This window comes from Musa acuminata, chromosome BXJ1-1 (assembly GCF_036884655.1).
Source record: "Musa acuminata AAA Group cultivar baxijiao chromosome BXJ1-1, Cavendish_Baxijiao_AAA, whole genome shotgun sequence".
Classification (NCBI taxonomy): domain Eukaryota; kingdom Viridiplantae; phylum Streptophyta; class Magnoliopsida; order Zingiberales; family Musaceae; genus Musa; species Musa acuminata.
Window position 1 is genome coordinate 531,919 of NC_088327.1, and position 20,990 is coordinate 552,908.

The 20,990-nt window shown below is 42.9% G+C and overlaps 5 protein-coding genes across 17 annotated transcripts; 2 read left to right on the plus strand and 3 right to left on the minus strand.

Moving 5' to 3' along the window:
- Nucleotides 1-1,040: 1,040 nt before the first annotated feature.
- LOC135675028 (uncharacterized) lies at nucleotides 1,041-5,481 on the minus strand. Its single transcript, XM_065185320.1, has 5 exons — nucleotides 4,890-5,481; nucleotides 3,886-3,966; nucleotides 3,568-3,630; nucleotides 3,433-3,492; nucleotides 1,041-1,520 (listed from the first exon to the last, which is right to left on the minus strand). The coding sequence occupies exons 1-5, from the start codon at nucleotides 5,328-5,330 to the stop codon at nucleotides 1,356-1,358; spliced, it is 810 nt and encodes a 269-aa protein (XP_065041392.1). The 5' UTR covers nucleotides 5,331-5,481; the 3' UTR covers nucleotides 1,041-1,355.
- Nucleotides 5,482-5,922: 441 nt separating this feature from the next.
- On the plus strand, nucleotides 5,923-10,780 carry LOC103981688 (nicotinamide/nicotinic acid mononucleotide adenylyltransferase). 2 transcript variants are annotated; one of them, XM_009398432.3, is made up of 10 exons: nucleotides 5,923-6,064; nucleotides 6,178-6,288; nucleotides 7,479-7,552; nucleotides 7,831-7,916; nucleotides 8,786-8,869; nucleotides 9,120-9,204; nucleotides 9,557-9,636; nucleotides 10,015-10,116; nucleotides 10,221-10,279; nucleotides 10,436-10,780. In XM_009398432.3, exons 2-10 carry the CDS (start codon nucleotides 6,194-6,196, stop codon nucleotides 10,524-10,526), a joined length of 756 nt encoding a protein of 251 aa, XP_009396707.2. In that variant the 5' UTR covers nucleotides 5,923-6,064; nucleotides 6,178-6,193; the 3' UTR covers nucleotides 10,527-10,780. The 2 variants fall into 2 exon arrangements, with proteins under 2 accessions (XP_009396707.2, XP_009396714.2); XM_009398439.3 differs by lacking the exon at nucleotides 8,786-8,869 and having other exon boundaries at nucleotides 5,926-6,064.
- Nucleotides 10,781-11,044: 264 nt separating this feature from the next.
- Nucleotides 11,045-11,884, minus strand: LOC135587733 (probable CCR4-associated factor 1 homolog 7). Its single transcript, XM_065079461.1, has one exon. It carries the CDS (start codon nucleotides 11,882-11,884, stop codon nucleotides 11,045-11,047), a length of 840 nt encoding a protein of 279 aa, XP_064935533.1.
- Nucleotides 11,885-12,584: 700 nt separating this feature from the next.
- On the minus strand, nucleotides 12,585-17,228 carry LOC135582770 (protein POLAR LOCALIZATION DURING ASYMMETRIC DIVISION AND REDISTRIBUTION-like). 9 transcript variants are annotated; one of them, XR_010513768.1, is made up of 7 exons: nucleotides 16,841-17,228; nucleotides 16,662-16,767; nucleotides 15,735-15,830; nucleotides 15,195-15,653; nucleotides 13,549-14,000; nucleotides 13,148-13,410; nucleotides 12,585-13,022 (listed from the first exon to the last, which is right to left on the minus strand). XR_010513768.1 is itself a non-coding variant. In XM_065184730.1 (7 exons), exons 3-7 carry the CDS (start codon nucleotides 15,754-15,756, stop codon nucleotides 12,981-12,983), a joined length of 1,242 nt encoding a protein of 413 aa, XP_065040802.1. In that variant the 5' UTR covers nucleotides 15,757-15,830; nucleotides 16,662-16,730; nucleotides 16,841-17,228; the 3' UTR covers nucleotides 12,585-12,980. The 9 variants fall into 9 exon arrangements, 8 of the variants coding, with proteins under 8 accessions (XP_065040802.1, XP_065040719.1, XP_065041025.1 ...); XM_065184730.1 differs by having other exon boundaries at nucleotides 13,148-13,414; nucleotides 16,662-16,730; XM_065184647.1 differs by having other exon boundaries at nucleotides 13,148-13,414.
- A 223-nt stretch (nucleotides 17,229-17,451) lies between these two features.
- On the plus strand, nucleotides 17,452-20,691 carry LOC135582774 (reticulon-like protein B21). Of its 4 annotated transcripts, XM_065184397.1 has the most exons (9): nucleotides 17,452-18,082; nucleotides 18,166-18,228; nucleotides 18,294-18,396; nucleotides 18,474-18,548; nucleotides 18,648-18,801; nucleotides 18,895-18,964; nucleotides 19,077-19,142; nucleotides 20,006-20,128; nucleotides 20,234-20,691. In XM_065184397.1, the coding sequence occupies exons 1-9, from the start codon at nucleotides 17,452-17,454 to the stop codon at nucleotides 20,467-20,469; spliced, it is 1,521 nt and encodes a 506-aa protein (XP_065040469.1). In that variant the 3' UTR covers nucleotides 20,470-20,691. The 4 variants fall into 4 exon arrangements, with proteins under 4 accessions (XP_065040469.1, XP_065040408.1, XP_065040596.1 ...); XM_065184336.1 differs by having other exon boundaries at nucleotides 20,006-20,691; XM_065184524.1 differs by lacking the exon at nucleotides 18,895-18,964 and having other exon boundaries at nucleotides 20,234-20,373.
- Nucleotides 20,692-20,990: the final 299 nt, after the last annotated feature.

The following is a 20,990-nucleotide window of genomic DNA, read 5'->3' on the forward strand; positions in this document are numbered from 1 at the left end:
ATCGACGACAATCGTGGTGAATATAACTCTTTCGACAAGCCCCCATCTCCCCTTTTTCATGCTCATGCTAAAACTGGTGTGATAGTGAGGCTCTAGCAATCCTAGCTTCAGGTTGAGCGATCCACCCATTGAGTCAGTGACGAAGCAGTCACCATTTTCATTGTAGATGCCATGACGACCACCACCATTAGTGTCGGCGCCGACGCAATTACCGAACTACAAAATAACTGTCGATGTAGATGTCGAGTGACCCTTTTGTTGCTCGACAACTACGTCGAGATAATGCAGATGCATTATGATTCTCGTATCTCATCATCGCTCTTATCCATAATAACCATCCGTAGCCTCTAGTAAGGTCACCATCTATTACTATCAATTGGAACGTTAAAATTATCTTTTTACCTTTTTTTTTTATTGATAAAATCGATTACATTATGATAAATGGATCTAAATGTTTAATTTTCATAACTATAAGAAGATCAATGTAACTTATTAAAATATAGAGATCAATATACTAATGATAACTAACTGCAATATATAATTAGCCCTCCAAATAAAAAAAATAATTATATTTTTTAAAATAATATTCCACTTTCAATTTGTTATACATATATTATAGATAGCCTTGCGGTTCTCTTAAAAAGCATGCCATTTTCAATTGGCTCTACAGCTTACAGTAAATACATAAAAATGTAGTTGGTATTACAAGGAACAGAGCAGAAGGCAACGACAACTCTAATAAAAAACACCAAGCAGATATCAGACCAGGTCGAAAAACAGTTCTTTTTATGGGAGATTGGCATAGCGTGCCGCTGTCATCAATTTGGGTTCAAATCCATTTGGCTATGAAACCCACAGAATCCAAGACATCCAAGTTTAGTTTCCAAAGAACCTCATCAGCCATCTCAAATCATTGATTCTAAAAGACGCCACAAGATTATCGCATCTAAATAACAACGTCTGGCCACACTTCGAAATGCAAAGATTGGTTGTGAGAAGGGAACACAAGATGAAGCAGTCAGACTATTAAGAGACAAAAGTGAAGAATCGAATCACGTTACAGTTCTAGAAGTTAACAAACAAATTCATTCTTGGATCGGAAAAAATAAAGTATCTCACTCCTGTGAATTCTAAGAGTATCGGATAATTAGCAAAGCCAGATTCGGTGAAAATCTGTAGCGTTCCCTTTGGGTTCTCTACTATTATATTAGATGCTGAAAATTATCATTAGTAATCTAGTACTCCGTGAATCCCACCTTTCGGAGATCACCACACCACTATCAATATTTTCGGTCATTTGTTCACAATGCGAGAAGTTTTGCATTGTCAATGACTCAGAAAGTCAGTCTGGGGATTCAACAATCTGGTAGGGGATCATTGAGATCTGGTATTGCAATAAAAGCTTTGCGCCCAGGTAGTGAAGAAGATAGAACGGTGGGTTGACATGATCCATGTAATTGAACATCCTCAAGAGCCATGTGAACAGTAGTAATTGGTAACTTCGACAACTCCAAATGCATCTACACAAAACAAATCAATCTTAAGAAGCTATAATTCCTCAAATCTCATTTACAGTAAACATATGTGCAGCTTAGAATTGTAAGACGATGTGTTAACTAGTTAAGCAACATTATCAGGGAGGCTCAAGAAACGACATCACTAGAGCCTTCTTTGAACCTGAAGATTTTGGGTTCATCGTGATGGGTCCTTTTATGATAAAACAAAACAACAACCTTTAGAGAAATATCACATTATATGATTCATAAAGAAATAAAAACTGATCCTCTTTCAAAGAATCGGTTCACTTCTGTAGAGTCAAGAAATGGAAATTCATCTGCTTTGAACTACAAATCTTGAAAGAACAATATGCCCACAATGGATTTATAGTTTTTATTTACTAAATTATCAATAACAAAAATGACGCTGGCAAAGCCCAAGAGTTTTCCTACAACATTCTCAAAGCTTCAGACGAACCAAGGGTGATCATGTTTCAAAGTACATCGACCTTCTACTGATCAGATACTTATTTCGAAATGCATTTCAGTAACAAACTAAACAGTACTTAAACTCACATGAGGATCTCAGATGTATATCTGGTAGGAGAGCTAATATATTCTAAATCTAGGAGAGATGGGTTGAGTTCACAGATATTATTCATAAGAAACTAATAAATACACTTTGTCCTATATTATCACATCCTTTACCAATAACAAACTAAAGCCAGCTGATAATGAAGACACATGAGTTCATTCCAGTAATTAGTCAAGATGCTACAATTATAACTCCGTGTCTCATAAGCCTTCTACTCCCCAGTGGACTATAGCATCTATCCCCCTAGCATTAAAAACAAATTTTCAAACCCACTTTCCCTACACAAATGATCTTTACTCTCTTTTCTCACATTAGTTCTGTGGAAACTTGAGTCTGTTACAAGTGTAATAATGACTCGTGAACTTAAATTCAGGTGCATGGTGGAAGCCCCAAGTGAATTAAACACCGGGGGAAAGAGGGAATGGGATTCAAACTCGCACAAATATCAGATGCCCAATGTGGCACCAAGCATATTAAGCAACAAGAAAGACCATATATCGATCTCAATTGAAGTGGAGCTAAATTTAGCTGTTTCCAGTCAGATGGCTATCTTCCCCAAGTGCAAGAATCAGACGGCGCACTAAGTGGGCTATACCTGAGATGCAAGATGCATGCAATGCACAAACAAAAAATCTGCATAAGCTAGACAACGTAGTTCAACTGCGGTATCAGACGGGACCCGTTCTGCTTCATGTCACACAGGTTACTACACTGCATAGTCAGCACATCTGCAATCTTTTGTGGGATGATGCTCAGGTCTGATGGCATCCGATTCAATGGACCCACGCAACGCAAAATAGGAAACATGTTAGGACAGGCTCAGCTGCACAGTAGTGCGTTAACTGTTCCCAGAAACTCCTCTCCTCCACAAGGTTCATTTGATTTTTATTTTGGCATGCATGTCCTCTACTAGTAGGGTGGAACGCCGCTGTCCACTCGGCAAATTCTCACAGACCAGTCTACCACTCGTGCTATACTACGAGGCATGCTAGCGCCGACACATGCTTTGAATGATGGATGAGCAAGAAGCCCTGCAGCCTTCAGATCCATTGCCGACTACGAACACGGAGGTTTTGACTGGGAGGACCCATATGAGTCACACTAGGAAGGCATAATTTTGGTGGCATGCATCATTGGTCAACAGCAGCCGAAACCACAGTTGACTGGCAGGCAGCTTCCGTGGCCCAGCGCTCTACACCGGTAGGAAGAATGCTTCCGTCCCGCCCAACGAAAAATTGGCCCATTGAAAGAAGACATGACAGGGTACACCGTACCCACAGAACAAGGTAAGAGGGGAAAGTGCCGAAAGAGACGGAGACAGGCATAGGTTGTCGTGCTCACCTCCAGCTTGAGGTTATCAGCCCGCAGCTCCTCCACAGCCCTCCGCAAAACCTCCATGGCCTGCTCCACAATAAACCATGACTCACATGTATCACGACATAACATATCCGAGGAAGAAGATGAGTAAAGGAATACCTTGTGAAGATTCGCCCGCTCCTCCAGCAGAGTCCTCTCTACCGCCTGCAGCTCCGGTTTCGTCTGCTCGCCGACCAACCCGAAGACAAAATCACATGCCATTAAATAGCGTGCTGACTGTAACCCACTAAAAGAGAGCGGAACCGCAAAAAAAAAAAAAGACGACGCCGACATGCTCGAAGAACACGTCTCGTGACGGGAAAGAAAAGGGTCCACATTTGACGGATGCCAGCATTCACTGCTCACCAAACAGGGCAGGTCGGTCGAGAAAGAGAGAGAGAGAGAGAGAGAGAGATCGGCCCCTGGTCGTTGGCTTACCATTTTCCTCGATGCTGGCCGTCGGATGGGCGCCGAAACCGGGATAGACGAAATCAACGGCGCACGCAGGTCCGCGACCACCTGGGACAAAAAGATGAAAGAAGAGCGTCAGACAGAGCGTCCACGTGGCGACCCGCAGCACGCATAGCCGTCCAAAACAGATGAAGGACCGTTTTAATTATTAGTGACACGGCGGGATCGGTCACGCCCGCGGCACGGACACGATTGCGGGCTGGCTTTGCATCACACGCGCACGGGACACGATTAAAATCGAGAATTAGCGCAGCGAATTGTGATACACCCACGGATTTCGCTTTTTATATTAAACATAGTGGAATCATAACGACCCACGACGCTAGTCGCTCACCACCACGCGCGATGAAACAAACGAGCGGGGGCATTTTGAAGATTTCATGCCTGGTTTTCTTTCGTCCTACTAGTGATTTCGTTACCAGCCCAAAGAGACCTTGCATCTACCCGTCTTCTGATTGGGAGAACATAACTGCTTCTAGTCACAGATAGTTGTAGGTGAGACGGGAGGGAATTTAATGGTTTCTTTTTCTTTTCTTTTGTCTCCCATCTCTTCAAATGTTTTGTGATGTATTGCACACGCACTACCAACGAAAAAGAAGTTGGAATGGAAGTGGGCCCACCTTCCCCCGTCGAAACAAAGAGTCAACAGAAAAGAATGCAGTCGGATGGATCGAATCCTTAAGAGGAAATCTCAAAAAAGTTATGGAAAAATTACTTCGGATAAATTCAAAAAAAAATCGAGAAAGTAGAGATCCGTCTTTCAACAAATTCTTGGAAGAAAACCAAATGAAGATACCGATCTGAGAGAAGAAACAAGTGATCTGATGGAAAAAGAGAATGAAATCCGAGGGCAAGGAAAGATCCAGAGGCGTTGGAGTTTACTCCGATTCGATGATGACAGGGTAGTATTCTCGTCATAAGATAAAGGCGAAAAAGGGAAAGGGACGAAGTGGGACGGAAGGGTGGCTCACCTTGGTGCGACCGTCTCCCGATGGGGTGGCGGGGAAGGGGGACATCGGCGCCTTCGGGGGCTTTTCGGCCGAGCTCGCCCCCTCCTCGCCGTCGCTCCCCGACGCACTGCTGTATCCCTCCAGAGGCGACTGCGGGCTCGCCCTCCTCTTCCCCTTCCTCTTGTCCGCCGCTTCGTCCTCCATCTCCTCGTCCCGCGTCGCGGAGAGGATCCGCGGGAGCCTCATCATCCGCGGTCTCTTGATCCGTCTTCCCCACTTCGGCAACGGCGCATCTGCCGCCGTCGCCGACGTGGACGGCTTCTCGTCGCCCTCGCTCTCCGGCTCGGGGCGCTTGCCTCGGCGAAAGCTGAGGAGGACGGTCGCGGCGAGACGGGGATCGAAAAAGGCGTCGTGCACCCATTCGTCGGGGTAGCCACAGGCGGCGAAGGCGTAGACGACCATGGGAGACCGAACGAGACAACCCTAGCGAAAGAAAGGATGAAGCAAGAGAGAAAGAGAGAGAGAGAGAGAGAGGTGGGTGGAGGGTTGGCGAAGGAATGGGGGAGAGATGGGAGCCTCTGACAAAAGAGAAGACAGGAGTGAAAGCATATGGTCTATCGGCGTGTGTTTACTGCATATATACTACGGGGGAATACAGATGGCCCTTCCTAACTAAAAAGGTCTTTTTCTAGTACGACTCCATTATAATCGCTATTAAATAAAGGAGTTATTCCTGTTTCGTCCACGTACCAAATATTTCACCCACTGCCATACCAGCGTCGGCAAAGGGAACGTGGAGTCCACGGACATCGAGCCTCGGTCGCCCGCAGGCGAGGAACACGCAACTCCGTCTCACGAGGGGATCCCATGACGCTCTAACGAAAAGATGAAGGATTAAATTCAGGTCCCCAACGCGCGTCCCCAAGATATACTCGCAGAGGGAATCTCTACACCTGTGTCGTGGACCCCACTTAAACGCGTAAACTCGGTTTCAACGGGCCCGGCCCGTGACGATCCGACCCGACTCGATCCAATTGATGCCTATAAGAGCGGTTAAGGCTCGACGCGTGCAGCGCACGATCGTTACCCCTCGCGCAAGGGAGAGGCAACCGCTCCGCTCTTCTCTGCTGCCGTCTCCTCCCCCCTCCATCGTCATCAATCCCCTGCCCTATCGGCGGCCGTATAACTCCAAGGAGGTACATCCCTGTTCGCTTTCCGAACGTTGTCTGTGTTCATTTGTTGGCAGACGAGGCCTGGTCAAGAACCCCACGAAATTTCTCATTTATGTATCTCCGATTTGTTACTTTAGGTTTCAGCATCTCGTGATGGATTCGGGTTTCGTCGATGTTCCTCTTCCCATGGATAAGATTTCCCTGAGCAGCGTTCAAGAATCCACCGGCCGGATTGGTATTCCGGAAAGGTTCCTGTTGATTTATAATCTTCCTTGTAATTTTGATGTTGTAGCTGGTATTTCTCTTTAGTTCTAAAAGAACCCTAGAAAGGAGAACCAATATCGGCATCAATGATGTGAAATAAGAGGATTAGATGGTTGGATTATAGAGTGGGTGATGAAGACCTCTTAAATTTAGGACATCTAAATTATTTCATTGCGTAAGTCAACTTAGTATGACCTCATACAAAGACATTAGTCGGGAGTCTTCTCTTACCTATGCCGACTAATATCTGTTATGAATTCTTGTAAGATGACCTCGAAAAGTTTATTGAGATGTGATGCCAGCTGCTTAAGAGATCATTGAGATATGCTACATCCACCACCTTTTCTTGTAGAGAACAAGTTGTGAAGGAAAAGAGGATGAGAGTAGAATTATTCCTTCTAATTTATGTAGTTCTGATACTTCAGAGCTAAACAGTCTAGTCCATATGAAATTTCCTTAGCCAGATGTCTTATTTCACCAAATTGGTGGATTCATATATAGAAACTTACAATTGGCAATGATAAAGTGTCAGTTGATCTAGTATAATTCACACAACATACAATGTTGTAATGACTCCTGAGGATTCCTTCAAAAACATACTAGTTTGTTGTAGCTTACCTTCTCAGTTTATTCTTTTATTGTACCATTTTAAGGAATTAAATTAAGCATTTTGAAACATGGAATCTTATACTCCAACCAAGTGCTGTCTCCACCTTATATATTAACTTCATTGCTAGTATATTCAAATAAAATGTCCCCATGGAATTCTGTTATTCTTAGAGAAGTGTTAATTTGGGTGTTCTATTAAAGCTTCAGTTGCCATTGTTTATGGAAACATTTGCTGATCAAATAGATCAAACATATGATGCTTTCACCATCGTGGTGTATGTCATGTAGAATTGGAATAAATAATGCATCATGTGCTAAGTAACAAAACTAAAAAGGAAATCCAGTTCATCAGGCCAGTGTAGTTTCCGGGTCTACATATGTTTGACAATCAAATAAAGAAAACATTGTAGTTTCGCATGCTTGTGTCTGCATACTTGTGGAAAATGTCATCAATATTTAACATCTCTGGATAGTCACTGCCTTTCTTCCAAATATGTGCTGAAACCTAATACTCATGATGAGCTTCTTTAACATGAGTTCCATGTTTTTCTTGTGACACTTGTAGGAATCAGATGTTTGTTGTTTTGTTATCAGCAGGAAGCTTCAATCCTCCAACTTATATGCACTTGCGCTTGTTTGGTGAGCCTTTAACAGAATTTATATGCATTTGTGCTTGACCATTGCTTCAGCTGAAGCTACTTTTCCTGATAAGTTACATTCCTTGTTTGTTATTAGAAATCTCACAATATTATGTCACTTGTTATTCTGCAATTGTAATACCAAATGCATGTAAGTAAGCACCTTATAGATTGTTTATTCAATAAGTTGCATGTGCATCCTTGTTTGGATACTGAATTGGTCATAATTATTGCACTCTTCTTGGATCTTTATATCTAACAGATTATAATGTATCCTAGAGTTGGCAAAAGATGCATTGGAAGCACAAGGCTACATTGTCATAGGAGGCTATATGTCACCTGCTAATGATGCATACAGGAAACAGGTGTAGTCTCTCACACTATCTATTGACGTATGCAGACATTCATAAAAACTCGAATTACGTTAACACGGTGTTCGTACTGGAATAAATTAGGAGCAATAATGGTCCAATTATTTTTTCCTGTGAATTATGCAAATCAAACAGATGTTTGGCAAAGATTTATATACACATGCATATATGTATGTATACATGTATATATGTATGTATACATATATACACATGTAAATATGTATATGGAAAAAAAATTCATTAAGAGATTGTATTGCTATTTAGGCTTACGAGTTTAGAAAAGATTTTGTTATAGATCCATGTTTCAGTTATTTTCTATTTTTCATCAGAATATTAATTAGTTTTTGTTTTGTGAGGAAATTTATGTTTAAAGCATGGCTGTCAATGGCACTGATTTGGCAAGACCAACACTAGTATTAGTTTCATGTTTGAATCACAGCTGCTAACGGCACTGATTGTGCTAGCAAACATTGTGATTGATCTATCACCAGCCTTTTCATGCATACATAACTAGTAGACATGTCTATCACTGGTCTGTGTATGGTAGTTTGTACTTTGTATTACGATTATGATGTGATTTTCCTTGACATGATCCAAGCACCTTCAGTATTCTATACACTACGGCAAACTAGTATCATCATACAAGCAGAGATTACTTTAGGATATTGAGATTTGATAGTTAGGTAATTCTCGAATTATCTTAAAATATCCGATCAATCACTTAGGGTTTCATAGTCTAGTTACATTTTCACTTACCACACGTGTAGTACAATGAAGTTACATTGTTTTTTTATTATAGTTGTATCGCCCCATGCTTATAATCTAAGTTGTAGAGATTTTAACTTTTTCTTTTCCTCCTATAGGATCTTTTGCCATCCATACATCGAGTTCATTTGTGTGAATTAGCATGCAGAACTTCATCCTTTGTCATGGTAGACCCATGGGAGGTAATATAAATTGAGGGATTCTGTAGCATTCATTTCCTATTGAAGAGATCAATTGGTTGTGTTATGGTGTCTCTTCTCATTCTTATCTTTTTCTTTTTTTTCTTCCATAGGAATGTTTGTGCTAATTTGCTGAAAGATCTACAGTTGATTTTTCTAGGCATCACGTAAATTATTTACTGATTGCATGCAATATGTGCTTGCCTTTAGTTCCTCCGAACAATTAATTAAATATTTTGAATTAATGCTGTAGGCAAAACAAAACAGCTATCAGCGTACTCTTACTGTGTTGTCAAGGATACAAAGTTCCTTATGTCACAGTGGTTTGAATAGAAAAGGTAAGACCTTTTGTGTTGCGAAATGAGTAAGCTGATTTGTCTTTTTTTATTGGTATTGTAGACTAGTCATGTAACCATTCTAGGCTTCTGAATACTATTGGTAAATGATTTAATGATGTTGAATAATTTTAATTGTGTTTTTGGCTAAATTATTGTGTTTTAGTTTCTTAATCTTCGGAGAGTTAAAATATAAACATTTTTGCAATAAGTTATGGCCTTAACCTTCTCTTAAGATATGCTGATAGTTCACGATCTAACAAATTCTTACATGCATTGTGGCATTGTGAATATTTGTGCTTTAAGCATATATCTTTCTTCGGATCCAATATTCTTTTTTTAATTTTGGTTGTAGAATCTCTCAAGGTAATGCTTTTATGTGGCTCTGATGTACTAGAATCTTTTGTGACTCCTGGAGTCTGGATACTTGATCAGGTATCTATCTCTCTTACTTAGATATTGTTCTTCTGTTGATCAAAACTCAAAGGAACCTGTAGTAACCTATGGCTATATTCATTTCGGAATCAATTTTATTTGGTTGATTGGACAAGCATTTACATCAAATCTACTGGTAAATTGTGGTTGATAGCATCCATTTCAATAGAACTGTCAAAAAAAAAAAATTTGTAGGAAAGGGTATATAGCTAACAACAAAGTTATCATAAGGCTGTTGCCGTGTTAGCTGTCGTTTTTTTATTATGCTATGCAGGCTTTAGCAACTTAGTTGGGTATGACCACCTATCAAATTATTCTTGCTGAGTTGGGTTGACAGTGAGAGAGAGCAAATCTACAATGGTACTTATTTCTTTCCAGGTCAGGACAATTTGTCAGGACTTTGGTATTGTTTGTATACGCAGAGAAGGGAAGGATATTGAGAAGATAATATCAACTGATGAGATATTGCAGGAAAATAAGGTACTTAAGCTAACTAAACTTGTAGATGGTTTGTCTATTCTGAAATATATTCGGTCCACACTGTCATCTGCTCTTAAGTATATGTTTAAATTGGATGTTTTCAGAATAATATCTTCTCGGTGGATGAAATTGTACCAAACCAGATCAGCTCAACAAGAGTGAGGTAACAATTGAGTTGGTTGATCGTTTGTATCTACATTAGGCTTTGACTAATCTTGGCTTGTGATAAAAGCAGAGATTGGACTTCCAACTTGGTTGATGACAGATCTTTGCATGTAGGAGGACTAAGGAATCGTTTCTTCTTTTTTTCTTAATTCAGGGATTGCATTAGAAGAGGGCTCTCTGTTAAGTATCTCACTCCTGATGAGGTCATTGATTACATCAAAGATCAAAAGCTCTACGTAAGTTGAGTGATTCTTGATGCTTTCCTAGAACCTCTCAAGTCAAGTAAAATGGTGAGAAGTGGATCAGAACGATGTTATTGTTCTCATGCTCTCAGAGTGTTTGAGATCACAAACATAAGCAGGGATCTGACTTGGAATAATCCCCTAGGATTATGGAAGTTAAGACGGATTGTTGTAGTATATTTTTTGGCTTACGCTTTTTTTCTTTTTTTGTTTTCGCTTGATGAAATCAAGAATCAGGGTTCTTGATGGGTTAACAATTTGCTGGTGATGCATCTTCTTGTAAGGTGGACGGGAAGAAAATGAAACCAAAACTATGGAACCAAAAAAGATCACAACTATTCACCATTATCCACAAAAAGAAACCAAGAAGCACCATCATCAGTATATAGCTTTCTTCTAAGGTGGACGGGAAGAAACAGCAGGAGAAACAAGCTATGGAAGAAGACATGTTTCTTCAGTTAGGAACCGTACCTGCAAGATGAGGTGAGAGGAAAACCTTCTTCCTTTCTCGGATCACCAATTCATGACTTCTTGCTAAAAATCTGTGCAGTCTCCGCATCCAAACCAAACACCAAGCCGACATAATTCTCCATGGACCCAACAACGGGGTGGCCCCGCAGCTTGAGGAAGACCTGAGCCGTGACGAAGCTATCGGAGCCGGCATGGTGGGCGATCCCGACCCTGTCGATCCCCAACAAGGTAGCTAGCGAGTTGAGGCCTCCGTGGAAATTGTCATTCAAATGGATCACGCGCTTGATGTCGTACAAGAGGGGGAAGAACTTTTGGAGGATTTCGAAGAACCCTTCCCGAGTCTCCGGCAACGGCTTACAAGTGAGGATCTTTAGCAGGTACGCGAAGTCAAAGGCGCTTTGGAAAGCTACCCAGTAGACGGAGTCGTCGAGAACGGTGCCGGAGGGGATGAAGAGCTCCGCGAACAACTTCGCGTCCACACCTTCCTCCTGGTTCTTCTTGAAGTCCATCCCGGTTTTCTCGAGGAATTTTACGGAATGGGCGGAGGAGGGGTCGCGGCCGACATCGAACTCCCGGAAGTTGAACTGCCAGACGACGGGGCGGCCGGAGTCGGGGGAGGCGGGGAGGCTGCCCGCGGCGTTGAAGAAGGTGAGGCCGAGCTGGAGGAGGTGGAGGCGGTCGACGTTGGCGCGGACGTACTGGTAGTTGGCGTCGACGAGTTCCTGGAAGGCCCCGGTGTCGTGGACGACGACGCCGGGGAACTCGGTGTCCATGGCGATGAAAGGGAAGTCGCCGACGATGTTGCGGATCACGTAGATCTCAGATTCGAGGTTTCTGGCCCACACATCGCGGATCTCGACGTCGCCGTTCTCCACTTTCTCTTTCGACATCTTGCACCGGGGATCGGATCGGCCACGGAGCTGGGGAGGGGGCGCAGCATATGAAACCCCGGGAGGGCGAGCCAGAGAGTACCCTCGTTCTCGGCGGAGAGAGGATCGAAACCCAAGAATCGCGAGAGAGGAACGGGGAAGTGGGAGAGATGTTTAGGGTTCTCGAGAGCGAACGAGCGAGAGAGACAGAGGAGGGATGAGAGGAAATGGAGGGAAAGTTGGGCGGGTTTAAATAGATATTTCAAAGAAGGGGAATAGAGAGTGCCGAGAATCGCGTTTCCGACCGCCATCACCGACACAAAATAAATCTGTGTTTTCTTTAGCCCAAAAAATAAATTAAATAGAGCAAACACCATTCGCACCCGCTAATTATATACCCTATCAACCTAATCACTTCATGATTGGTGGCAGCGATAGGATTTCCGTGGGACCCCCTTGTGTGGGAAGTTACATGATGCCTAAAACGCCATTCATTCTAAATAGCGGAAAAAGACTCGGTTGACTTAACATGCGTTGCTTAATTGACACAAAACACACACTTCGTCTTTTGATCTGCTCGGAGGAGTGGGAAACAGTGCTTCGGTTATTGCCAAGTCAACGTGTTGACTTGTTAGTCAACTTATCGAAGCAGAGGGATGTCAGAGATGGCCCAAGGCTCTAATTCTCCAACAAAGAACGAGGAGGAGGGCAGCAGCAAGCATCGTTACCAACCTGACCTGCTTAATGACTAAAAGCTCTGCAGTACAGCAAACATCAGAAGGACAAGAAGAAAGATCGTGGCGTCACCTTTTGACAAGCCTCACTCTACATGGTGAAGGTAGCCCGAGAAACTTTCAGGTGATACATGTCAATAATGATGGGATAGATCTGCATTTTACTTGCTCTTACCATGCGGGCAGGCATCGAGGAATCTGAACCATCTAAGCTGCAACAGTGACCTCTTCATCTTGGATGCATTATCAAGATCAAGCCGCAGCATCATACCGTCTCTCACCATGTCACAGAACACCAGCAACGGCACTCCAGGTTCCAGCGTTTCATGCAAGATCTCCTTGCTCTTCTGTGCCACTCCAAATCAACCAATGATGAGAAGATTTCATGTTCTCTCTCTCTCTCTCTCACTATCACACAAATTTACCTACGAAAAGGAACAAAGATGTTTTTAAGGTCAGTACCTTTTCTCGCAAGTGTCACAATTTTCCATCAAAATGTTGATTGTTAGAGAAAATAAAGAGAAACAAAACTGGGTTGGTTAAAGCTTACAGAAAGCATCTCTTCTTCGTGTTGTAGCGAAGGTGAAGCAAGCATCCCTGTGTCCTTCCACCAAGAAACTTTGATTTCTTTTTCAACGAGCCTTTTCCTGGTGAATTCCAGTGCAGACTCTAACTCTGCAATCCGTTCCTCTTGTCTCGAGCATATAAGTTCGTATAACCTTCTCTCCAGTTCGCTTGCAGGAACACCACAATGAACATTGTGGTTTTCATCTGAAGGTTCATGGCTTTCAGAAGTACTTGCCTCTTCATGGGCTAACTATACATTTGGAGAAGAAAATAAAGCAAGATCAACCAAGAAAAAATGCATATCGTGATTTAAATAAGTTGTATCTCGCAGTTATGAAAGTAACATTCCCATCAGCAAACCAGAATTCTTCAGAAGAGTAGTACCTCCATTCTCTCCTGTTCTGAGAGTTTCATAGAATCCTTCCCTCCTAAGCTTAGTTGCAACTGCCCTAGTTCGAATGCTAGCTCTGCTTCCAGTTGATCCATACTTTGGTTCTCATTGTCAAGCTCATTATTTGAATGCCTATCAGATTCCACGGTTGACTTCGCCTCTTCCATATGAAAATCTGCCCTGTGATTTTGGAAGGAGATAGGGTTGTATTCACTGACATCCCTGCTACAATCCGATAATGAAGAGACAAAATTATGGTTTGATCTTATGATGCCAAAACCAGTGTCTTTCTTTGGGATTTCTTCTTTAATTTCTTTGAGCAACATTTCCATTTGAACCCGGAGCTCTGTCATTTTGTTGAATTCGGTGGACCACCTGGACAGTGCGAGAGCCATACCTATTCCCATTCCTAGGTTAAAAGATACATCTTCAGGTTTCCTAGGTCCTGCAGATCAAGGATGTGATCAAACCCAGAGGCCATCGAATGGTAACACGAAACAGGGAATTAAAGGAAAGATTTGATTGAAGAAGACGCTAAGTTAAAATCAGAGCAATACCAAATTTTATGCTGAAAAATGGCATACACAAACTATAATGCCAGCAAAGTCAAAAGGATGAGTTATAATTTGAAAGCTGAATATCTTGCTGGGAAGTTCTAGTTTCTGTAGTTCAATACGCAATATAAGATCTACGACTTTCCTTCATTATGGATGAGTAACCTCTTTTCACCAACTAATTCTTTTCCCTAATGCAACCTTTGGTTCACTTGTTGCAGTTATATTCCTCCGCATTTTTTGCATCTACGAAAATGAAGAGAATAAAAGGAAATATTATCATCTTCATTTGAGAGGAGAAAAACCTCAAGGACTTCCACAGTCAACAAAATGGATGGGAACTGAGATTATAGAAAGTCCACCCTCCACAGAAAATTCAGAAACAGAGACCCATCAATATGTGGAATTAGTTGCGCTGGCAGCACTTCTTGAAGTGTTTCAACAATTAGAATTACTAGGTGGCATAAAGGCATACTAGTCAGAATTCATTCATCGCATCCAAAACAACCACAACTCCATGAGGACAACAGAAGTAACCCTTGCACAAGTCTTTCCTAACCTAAGTTCTTCCACACCATAAAGAGTAATACAGAAATAAAAGGAAAGGGGAAGTGTGGGTGTATGTTAAACTCTCCCTCCTTCCGGAATGAAACTTAGATGAGAAATGGAGAGGAACTGAGAGTAATAGAAAGCATCTCTCCCCCACTTTGATCTTTATTTGGTAAAACAGTCCTCTGGTCAGTTCTTTTCTATTATCCTCTCTTGTGATTGTTCTCTTCTTTGTTCTCCTTTTGAACAAACAAGTGTGATAAGAAACAAGAAAAGAGGTGCCTTAATCAGAGCTAAACATCAAAAAAAGAAACCCAGCAGAGCAGGAAAGCATCAAAACTTGTGAGAGACTACTAAGATCACACTGTTAGGTCTCACTTGTGGGCATGTTTCACCAAAGGTAAGTTTTTGGAGAGGTTCGACACTCCTTTTGGTTAAAGCCCCGCGACATTCTTCTAAGGTGCACCAAACATCAAACAGTTAGCCTGCAACTAAAATGATGCAAGAACTCGAGGCGCTCGATCTCTCAAACGTACCTGCGGGAGGGTCCAGCGAGCGGACGCAATCCCTTCCGTCGATCCCCTCAGCCATCTTCGACTTTTCTTTTGCATCCTCCTCCTGCTCCGCTCCTCTTTCCCTCCCCTTCATCTTCTTATGAGGTGACGGCACCGTATGGCCCGATCCCGGTCTCGTCTCTCCACCGCGGCTGCAGAGCGACGGCTTCCGGAAGGGAAAGAGCCGCCATCTAGGGAGGAACTTCCGCGGGGGGCTACCCGAAGAATCAATAGAGAAAAGGTCTCCCCTTTGCGGAGACCCGAAATCGCCCGGTACGTCGTCCCCTTCGTGAGGCTCGTGGAGGAAGTCCACGATCCGCATCTTCCCCGTCTCCCGCTCCGGAGGAGGAGCATCAGAAGAGGCGGCGGCACCTGCACCGGACGTGGGGCTTCGGCTTCCCTTCCCGTGCCGCCTCGAGGACTCCACCATGGTCCCGGAGTCTGACCTCCTTCACCAGAGCAGTGGAATAAGAGCGCGCGCGAGGGAAGCAGAAAAAGACGGAGGCGTGGCGGTCGTCGTACCACCGTCAATCGCGGGGCCCATGCCAGTGGACGGCTCTGATACTGGAATTGTCTGCTTTTAGAACCAGGGTGGCCACTGGAGACGATCCTACGCCTCTGCAAAGGACACGTCAGACAGGTATTTATATGATGTATATTGATTGCCGGCCACGCGAAGTTTCTGATTTGAAGAGAAAGAAAACAAAAGATGGCAAATACTAATACTAACAATAATAATAATTAATTTGGATGGGTGTGGACTGCTAATTCGTTCACTATAATATAGGATTTCCAATAGCATATGGTGACAAATCTACCAACCTTGCATCATTGTGAGCCCACAATTTTATGGAAGTATTTGCATGGAATTCTTATCCATAGAAGCCCCTGCATGATGACATGAAAGCTGCGTGCTAATATCTGCAGCAAAGTTTGGGCCGTAGACTCACGGGGGTACACAAAACCAAGTACCAAAACTTGACACATCATTGGTATGATTAAACTTTGCCTAATACATTTCATTGGTATGTTGCCTTTGCATGTTAATAAATCTTTAAGGAACATAAACTATAATTTTACACACACACGCAAGGACTTGGGTTGGGCTTACTCTTGCAGCGACCCAAAAATGGTATTGGACTGGATTAGGTTTCCTAGGATTCGGGTTGGGTTATAACTCGAAACCCAAACTCAGCAGTGACCCAAAGTAACTCAAGCCCAATACAGTTTGGAAATACACAATATTATGTTGTTTGATATCATATAACTTCTAAGATCATAGATTTTGACATATTAAAGTTAATAAGGATGATTTCTCTTTCTTCACGTCTCTAATATTTCAAACTCCGAGGACTTAATTGAAGATTTAGCTAAACCTGAATAATCATCCAAAGCGTTAAATGAAGTATCACATTCCAAAAATGTAATTAGAATCGTAAGATATCCCACCTTTCTCGGTCACCAACCCCTCAGAATCATGGACAATAAATGGCTCATTGGTGAAAGCAATGACAACATCTGTGATGAATCGTCGTGTATGCATGATGGCAGTATACTGAGAAATCAGAATCTAGTCAAGGAAATATAAATTTTCATGGAAAACAAGAACTGACAAGTGGATTACTTACCTTCGACGGCTACTGTGATCTTATGGCCAACAGGCTACAGTCCACCATGAACAGCCTTCAGCATCTGCAGTTTCTTGGATCTACTTTTCCCTGGCTGGGGCAGTCACTGGACATGATTGATTGACACTTTTCACCATGGCCCCATTCGTTGGATGTCCCAAGTGTGTGCAATCCCCAAAAGGCTCTCAAAGCTTGGACTTGGACATGTGCCACCTTCTTGAAACTTGCTTTGATAACCTTGGGGTCATGACTGACCCCACCAAAAGAATGAACGTCAAAGCAGATGCTCTCTCTCACTGATGTTAGTTTTAACTCCCTGTTGCTGATCTAAAGAATCCAATGATAGCAGACCTCGTGCATGATTCTCTGTCATCCGCATGAATTAACAAAGGAAGAACCACTCCCAGCATGCACGACAAAGGATTATACATTAACAAACTCCATCTCAGTATCCTCAGCAGCAAATTTCCAACCCCACCACTTTGGTAATAGAGAAGAGAGGACGGTAGAGACAGGAAAGAGAAAGGGAGCTTTCCGACAACATCTACCTTCCCTCGACTCATTATCCATTCCTTCCACTTAAGCTTGGAAGCAACTGAGAGAAGCAGGGGATGCAAGGAAGCAGTAGGAGAGTCTCAACAAGAAACACTAAATCGAGGATGAATGAAGCTAGAGGCGGAATCAAGGTCACGGCCGGCGCAAAGATGCACGATCACGATAGCAGTGCGGGCCTCCGGAGGCTGAGGAGAAACCAAAGTGACAGTGTCGCCTTCGAGAGGGAAAAAAGAAGCAATTGTGCACCATCGGACAAGGAGGAGAACGGTTTGATTGGTAGAAGTCCGGTCAAGCTCCGAAAGACCCAGTCGGACTTGTCGAACTCTCCCAAGACTCCGGTTGGAAATTCGCTCAACATCGGAGGGGAGGAAGAAGTGCCGACAATTGGTGATGACACTGAAGTCGCAGTGGTGATGGAGGAGGAGGAGGAGGAGGAGGATGTTGAGACCGAGACAGGGGAGGGAAAGAAGAGCTTTGTCGACAAAGAAATGGATCAGCCAGATGAGAAACCAAAGACAGTGCAGGAGGAGGAGGAGGAAGTGGAGGAAGAGATTCCTGCGCTGTCACAGGAAGAAGAAAAGAACCAGAATCTTGTGAGTATGTCACCAATGGATATTGTAGAAAAGAAGCAGAATCTTGTGATGGATTACAGGGCAATGAAGCCGGATCCAGCAGTGATACCTCAGTGTAAGCTGTCGTTCTTGATGATCTCAACAAATCTGATGCTGTCTCCTTTCAATTCTAACAATTCTGATGCTGTTTCTGATCAGTTGATGCGGAAGAAGAAATGTTTCAGAGCACCTGCATCAAGCACAACCGAATCCAAAGCATCGGTAAGTAATCATAATCGCTGTGTCTCTTGGAACAACTCACTAAATTTTCTCTTGAATTGTGTCAGAGAATTTGGTTATGTGGAGAGATGTGTCGAGATCAGCCTTCGTGTTCGGCATCGGAACCTTCTTCCTCGTTTCGTCTTCCTATGCCAAGGACATCAACTTCAGGTCAGAACACAAATACTCAAGCTACATCCTTCAAGGATTTCTCAACAAAATATGTGAAGACTTTTTCTACCGTGCAGCCTGATTTCAGCAAGTTCATATGTTGGACTTGTCTATCTTGGATTTGTTTTCCTCTGTAAGTCCTTTATGCACAGGTAAACCCCTCAACATTTGCAAGCAAAGTCAACATTGAAATGACATGATTTCCTGCACCAAATTTCTGACAGTTTTTATCATTTTAAATTGAATCACAGAGGAGAAACAATGCGGTATGGTGATGGAGATGAGAGGTGTGTGGTGGGAGAAGACGACGCAATCTGGCTTCTAAAGATGCTGCTTCCTTATATCAATGAGCTACTTCTAAAGTTCAGAGGCCTCTTCTCTGGGGACCCAGCAACAACATTGAAGGTAGGATTTTTGGTTCTGCTCTCAGAATCTATTCCATACATATTGTCTTTAGACAGGCAGAGATGTGTGATATTAGTAACGCTGCTATGGCAGTTGGCAGCCCTGCTATTTGTGATGGCAAGGTGTGGGAGCACCATCACAGTGTGGAGTCTTGCAAAACTGAGTAAGCTTAGGACATGGAGAACAAATGACATGAGTTTTACTCTGCACTGTAAAAAAAATATGATATGAAAGCAACAGTTTGACTAACCTGCTCTGCTATTGATTTGGTGCAGTATTCTTTGGAGTCTTCACCATCCCAAAAGTGTGCTCTTCCTATTCCACTCAGCTGGCAAAGTTGGGTTAGTGGATGCTTTAACACACTTACATTAAAGTTGCCGTAGATTGATAAAGTGATTGGTAACTCTCTAGTTAGTCTAGAGGGGCTTTTATTTATCCTTTAACTTTGACTATACCTTTAATGATGACTTTGAAGTAGAATCCAAGCCAATCTTTAATCCCTCTCCACCTGCACTGCTGTCAGGACTGTTGGGTCTGATGGAGACAAACCAAATAATGTGCATGTGTCTTAAACCCATTTACCTCAGAGGTGGCCAAGTGGATCTAGTTACCTTTGGTGCAGGAGCACGCATGTGTCTCGGGCTGCAGTCAAGCAGGCTGCATGAGACACTTACTCGCAGTCACATCTGCATGAGAAGCTCCTGCACATGAATGCCAAGATAATTTAGAGAGAATTTTTTCATAAATAATGCTAGTTCACTTTTGTGCAATTTCTTATCAGATGGAAATTCGGAATGTCTACAATTTTTCTTCCTATTACAAGTTTATTCAAATCAATCATCCATCAATCATTTTGGTTAATTATTATATTGGGACTACCCGACTTTAAAGCAAAAGGAAACAATCAGTCAAAAGTCCAGAGAAACAACCTGTATGTGACCCATTCCAAAAGCGTCCAAACTTCGTTTTTCCTGGTGCATTGGATCCTTTCCTGTGACTATTCCCATTAACTTTCGGCATCATCACCTCTCTAAGTTTTCATCACACTAACCCAGTAACACACTAACCCAGTAAATTCTGTGGGATTCATCTAACCCAGATGTGCACCAGAATCCAAGCAAGTAAAAATAAATGCATCTTAAGACTGCAGTACATATATAATGAACCTTGGTCTCACCAGGATGGCTTGCTGTACATGGTGTAGGCAAGTTTTGGCTGGATAGGCTTAGAGATGGATGGGAGTCATGCACCCACAAGAGAGCTGCCGCCGCTGCCATCTTCGCCCTCATCTGGAACATTTCCTCAGCTGTTGCTCGCATTTGGGCATGTAAGCACCCTCCACATGTTCGTTACTTAGTCTCCTCAAAGATTAAGAAGAAACCTCCACGGCTGTACGATAATAGTTTCCACTTGTTGTTCTGTTCTGAGGCAGTCTTCATGCTTGTGGTGGCTGTGAAGCTCTACCAACAATGCACAGCAGAACACAGCTGGAATAACGGGGAGGAGGAGGAGGTGGCAGAGGAAGAGGAGGGACAAGAAGATTCCATGGCAGGACAAAACCAGGAACTTGGATTACACCGACGAAGAGGTGGGCCAACTAGAAATGAAGTGGAGAGAGTGGATGTAAAAGTAGATCTAGGAGAAGAGGCCGGAAAAAGATCCAAGTGATGCTGGCAGTCTGACACAGAGGACAGCAGACAGATCAGGAGAGGAAGGTGGGAGTCATCTTATAATCTTATCAAGGCATCTTCTGCACGGTGACGATTTCTTGTAATGTGGTGAAGGCATCTCCAACCGACACATGCTATGCTTTCTTAATCCCTCCCCACAGTGAAACACCATGTGCTATATCTTAGCCTGATCTAATAATAACACTGTAATTCCTCTCTGAACGGTGGTTGGCTTTCAAGTCAACTCTGTACAGAAGTCCTGTTTGGTGAAAAGAATCTTAAACTTTTTGCAGATAACATACTACAGATATGGCATGACCCTACCTGATATGTTCGTCTCCATAAAGCCAGATTATGCAGCACTGGTAAGGAGCAGCCTAACTGTGGCACCAAGGCTCGCCTGCCATCTGTACATAAAAGAAGAGAATGTCAATATCTATATCCTACATTTTTTCTTAAGATTCTTACTCATAGAAGCAAAATATAATATCTAGGAGAGAGTATTAAGAAGTTCAATGA